General features: G+C 54.5%; 1 protein-coding gene across 1 annotated transcript; it reads right to left on the bottom strand.

Annotated features, from left to right (window-relative positions):
• Positions 1–1,421: 1,421 nt before the first annotated feature.
• Positions 1,422–2,033, bottom strand: LOC144146301 (uncharacterized). Its single transcript, XM_077678262.1, has one exon. It carries the CDS (start codon positions 2,031–2,033, stop codon positions 1,422–1,424), a length of 612 nt encoding a protein of 203 aa, XP_077534388.1.
• Positions 2,034–5,277: the final 3,244 nt, after the last annotated feature.

Genomic DNA, 5,277 nt, shown 5'->3' with positions numbered 1-5,277 from the left:
GTGAGCCGCGCCAACTTTGCCGAGGTATGGTCACAGTAGAGAGCGTCCGTCGAACCAGGGATGGTAACTTTTTAAAGTTGAAGGGAGGAGCCATTCTCGAGGAGCTGCTGGAGTTCGGTGTCCGTTTTCTGAGCTTCGGCGAGGGCGTCGGTCGTAACGGTTGGTAGCTCGACAGCCGAGACGCGGGAAAGTGCGTCGGCGGCCACGTTTTCCTTTCCGCTGATGTGTTGGATATCTGTGGTGAACTGAGCGATGAAGGACAGTTGGTTCTGCTGGACCGGTGGAAGCTTTTCGCGGCGTTGGGAGAAGGCGTAAGTGATAGGTTTATGGTCGGTGTATATGGTGCAGTGTTGTGCCTCGAGGATGTGGCGAAAGTGTTGGACTGCTTCGTAGATGGAAAGCAGCTCTCTGTAGTAGGCTGGCCAGGTCGTCTGCGCAAGGGGCGAGGTTGCATCGACGATGCCGCCGGAAGGCGGGGGCGGCTTCGGGGAAGAGAGTTTCTTCGAGAAGAACGCCAAGGGGCGCCAGTTATTTCCCACGCGCTGCATGAGAGAGGCTCCGACGGCGGTGCTACAGGCATCTGTGAAAAGACCCAGGGGCGCCTCTGGCTTGGGATGGGAGGGCGGTTTTGCAGTCTTAGAACGCTTGCGTTAAGGCTGGGGTCCAAGTGACAATATGGTTGCCGCGTTGGCCGGCCAACGCATCATGGAGAGGGGCCTGATATGTGGCCGCTTTAGGCACGAAGCGCCTGTAAAAGTTGAACATGCCCAGGAAACAGCGGAGGTCTTTCGCCGTGGCAGGCAGCGCGTAGTTTTGAAGGGCCAGGATGCGGTCAGGAAAGGGTCTAGTTCCTTCTGAAGAGATTTCATGGCCAAGAAACGTGACAACGGGGGCGCCGAGCGTGCTCTTCTGAACGTTTATGAGTAAGTCGTGTTCGTCGAGAAGGTGTTGGCCATGATCCGTTTCGTTGCGGGAGAAGATCAAGATGTCGTCTAGGTAGACGAAACAGAACTCCAGGCTGCGGACGACGTCGTCGATGAAGCGTTGAAAGGTTTGTCCCGCGTTGCGGAGACCAAAACTCATAAAAGGGAATTCGAATAGGCCGAAGGGCGTGATAATGGCGGTCTTTGGGACGTCATCCGGGTTGACAGGAATTTGTGTGTAGGCCTTTACGAGGTCCACCACTGAAAAGATAGTGCTGCCGTGTAAGCGGTGAGCAAAGTCTTGTATATGACGGACGGGGTACCTGTCGGGGACGGTGCGGGCGTTGAGGGCGCGATAATCTCCGCAGGGGCGCCAGCCATTGGTCTTCTTTGGTACCAGATGAAGCGGTGAGGCGTAAGGCCCCTCCGAGCGGCGGGCAGTACCTTCGCGGAGCATGGCTTCGAATTCGGCCTGTGGGATTCGTAGGCGGTCTGGGGCTAGGCGACGGGCGCGGCATGAGACCGGGGGCCGGGAGTAGTGCGGATGTAGTGCACGGTTGAGTGGCGCACTTCTCGCGGACGCCCGCTAGGTCGAGTCAGGTCGGGAAATTCTGCGAGGATGGCATTGTACGGCGACTGGTTCGCAATGGTGAGTGCCTTGACGTTAGGCTGTTGGGTGGTCTCACGTTGGCCCGGTGTGGAGAGGCCTGTTGTAGCGTCGATAAGTCGGTCATATCGGCAGTCCGGTAGAAGATTGTAGTACGCCAAGAAGTCGGACCCGATGATCGGCTCTGCGGCGTCGGCGATGACGAAATTCCATGGGAAATCCCGACACAGGTTTTTGAAGTTAATGTTAAGGCGGAGTGAGCCGTAGGTCTTGATGCTCGAATGGTTCGCTGCACTGAGCTCAAAGGACGTGCAAGGACGCTTGTCATGCAGGAAGGTTCGGGGAAAGCAACAGATGTCGGAGCCGCAGTCGACGAGGAACCGCCGCTTAGTGACTTGGTCGGTGACAAATATGCGACGACCTCTAAGTTGGCAGCTCGCGGCCGTCTCTACGGGCTGCCGTTGAAGTTTCCCTGACGTCCAGCTGAACAAGGTGGTTGACATTTCCGGGCTTTGTCCCCGAAGCGGCGATGGTAGTAGCAGGGGCCGTTATTTCTGTGCGATGAAGCGGCATTGTTGTCTTGGCTTTGGGGGCGTTTTTGTGGACGCAGCTTCGGGCTTTGATCCAGGCGCCTTTCAATTGAGTCCAGCTGACGGGTGATTTCGTCGATACGGCGCGCGAGCTCGCTGCTGGACTGTCGGGTGTCAACGGCGTTGACGGTGAGAGGTGATGCTGGCAAAGAAATCTCGGCGACTTGGTCGGCGATGTGAGAGAGTTTGGCCAGCGGCAGATTCGGCTGCACCTGGAGGATGGCCTGCGCATGTGAGGGTAGACGCTGAAGCCAGATGATACGGAGGAGGGAGTCGTCGACCGGTGTGCTGCCCATGAGGTCACGCATGTAACGCAGGAGCTGCGATGGCTTGCGGTCACCGAGTTCTTCGTGCTGGAGTAGGTGACGCACCTTCTCTTCTTGTGAGGGTGAAAGCCGGCGGATCAGTTCCCTCTTCAGGTGTAGGTATCGGTCATCAGCCGGGGGATTTGCAAGGATATCGCGAACCTCAGTCGCGAACCTCAGTCGCGTAGCACGCATCACCCAGTCCGGTCCTGGGTGATGCGTGCCGTGGAAAACTGCGCCTCGACTTGAGCGAACCACACGTCAGGCGCCTTTGCCCAAAACGGTGGAAGTTTGACGGCGACGCGACAGACGTCCGTGTCGGTGGCGGCCGCAGCAATGAAGGTGCCCGAGGTGGCAGGGACCGTTGGAGCGAAGTTTTGGGGGGCGTGGCCCAAGCGGGGCGGTGCACAGTCGTCGGACGAGAGCGCTTCATTTTGATTGCGCTGCTGCTGTTCCCGGAGCTGCTGCTCTTGGTTCTGGATCACTTGCTGTTGGGCCTGCAGTTGTTGTTGCAGTTGTTGTACTTGTTGTTGAAGGGCAGCAAGGGTTTCCTCGTCGGCCATGGCGGTGCGGTAATTTCGTTTTCCGGGTCACCGGATGTGGGATAACATAACTTTAATGTTTCCGCACTGAAGGTTCTACAACAACTGCCCCCGAATCGGGGCACACACACAGTTTTCTTGCTTCTTTCGGGCGAGAGTGTTCTTATCGCTGGCGCCCGTGTTTAGAGCTATCGCCGCGACGCGCAGGCGCAGAAGCGGCGCCGAACCGTTTCGCCACAGTTATAATAGCGTAAATGGAGATAATCGGTCGAACAGAACGTTTGAAGACCAGAAAATCAGCAATATATTAAAAACTATGCACTCCGCTGTCTAACAGTGACGGTGGTTGAACGCGAAGCTGTGTCTTGATGGGTTCTTTGGTTGGCCAATCCCACACTGCGAGTATTTGCTACTCTGGGGGTTCGCACCACCTTTCTAGAATACCCACAGCAACTCTCGGGTGTGCGCTCAGTAGGTGTAACGTTTGGGTTTGGGGTGCACGGCACGAATCGGCACCTGCTGTTCGGCGTTCAGGGAGCAATTTTTTGAGTGGGGGCCGGTTTAGGGTGTTAAAACAGTAGGCCTGACGTCCTGAACCTCAAAAAGGGGAAGTTAGGCCTAACGTCTTCTGGCTAACAACCTTACGGCATGCAGAGCAACGCCATTCTTCTCGTGACGGATTCTTCGGTTGTCGTCTGAGTTTTCCATGCCGCTTCGACAATGTTGAAATGGAGCAAACGGATAGACGCCGACTTTATAACTCGAGCAGCCTGGTTCGATTCCGGCCACGGGAAGCATTTTGTTCTTTAACTTCACCCACGATCATTCAGCATCGTCGTCAGAGAAAATTGGCTTTCCTGCAGGGCGCATTGTCGTACGACGGCATCAGTGAGGACACTGAGGCTTCGTATTAAATAAATAGCGAAGCCAACAATGTAACGCCCTGAATTTTGCCAGCAATACAGATTTCGCTCCAAAGTACCCCGACCGTGGAAGCGGCGGGCGGGGGGCGCTGGCTACCTCCTCAAGGGTAGCACGGATACCGCGCCGTCCAATGGGGCGGCGGAGGGAGCTCCGTGACGTCATCCCCAAAAGACAGGAAAGGCGTTGCGATCGGCGCTGAGGGACTGGACGGAACGATGGCGACGGGGACTGAGTTCTCTTCAGCCTGCCTCGACCAACATCGTCTACCCACTCGCGGCCAAGCCAACCTTTGTGGTCGGCGGACCAAAGGGAGACCATTGGAAGAAGGGGACGCTAGGGTGGTTTTGATAATCAGTCCTCTTAAGAATTTTCCTCAGTTGGACTTGTCTCTCGCCTGCCTCCCGTTTCGGGGCCCCAGCCACGACCACCGCTTGGGGAGGATGATCCTAAAGTGACCAGCACGCCACAAGATGACTGTGGCTCGTGGTAAAAAACACGTACCAGATGACAGTCTACTCTAAGCAAATTTAGCAATGTACTATTTACACGCACTGTATCTAGCTTATAGCATCGATAGCGAAAAGAAGTCGGGCAGGGCCCGCATACAGCGAGGCTCCCCTTCCCCCCCCCCCCAATAGCCAAACACTCGAGAGTGAGGAAAGCTTACAAATTAACCACCACTAGGCGACTCAATGGCCACAATGTATAGCAATCAATCGTAGGTGTTTACACAAATAATCACGCGACCTAACAGCCTCACTCATCTAGAACCTCCAATGTTTTCATCAAAACACCTGCAAAGAACGTGTCAATCTTGTGGCATTTGTTATTGGTAATGTCAGATCATAATTTCAGAGTTATCGTTACGCTCAATTTTATTCTGGTTTGATCGACACATGATAACACGCTCAATATTTTGCTGCTCTCATTGCGGTACGAATTCTATAAGTTCATGTCCAGGAATTTGAAGGGACAGCAGGAAAATCTGACCCATTGCCGCCATAAATGCATACGTGGATAAGAAACTAAATTTGCGCACAAAACCGAATACCGCAACGTTAGAAAATCGCATCAAAGTTTATTGTCGTTCACTTAGCAATTTTAGGCGCCTGAGGCCTATTACTTCAGCGTTGCTGTCCGCCTTTTTGTGCGAACGGTTTTCGTGTGTTCTCCTTTGCATCCCGGCCGTGCAATGTAAACGCACTCTTTCCGCATCCACTCGAGATGTTCTGTAATGGGGACGTTGCACCCAAACTATCTCAAGTCTTGCTTATTGTTATCGTTTTGCAACGCCATGTAAATCATTCATCAAACCTTCGTTAGCATGCCCGAGTGTGTCCGACTGACTAACACCTCTTTTCGTACGCACCACTCGCAGGCGACATA

Source organism: Haemaphysalis longicornis, unplaced genomic scaffold, assembly GCF_048455015.1.
Source record: "Haemaphysalis longicornis isolate Haplotype H1 unplaced genomic scaffold, Haemaphysalis longicornis Haplotype H1 scaffold_7, whole genome shotgun sequence".
NCBI lineage: Eukaryota > Metazoa > Arthropoda > Arachnida > Ixodida > Ixodidae > Haemaphysalis > Haemaphysalis longicornis.
The sequence above is the reverse complement of the archived record's forward strand: the minus strand, read 5'-3'. Positions and strand labels throughout refer to the sequence as shown.

Excerpts from the sequence above, each read along its gene's own strand:
- LOC144146301 (XM_077678262.1), bottom strand. The coding sequence starts at position 2,033 with ATGTCAACCACCTTGTTCAGCTGGACGTCAGGGAAACTTCAACGGCAG.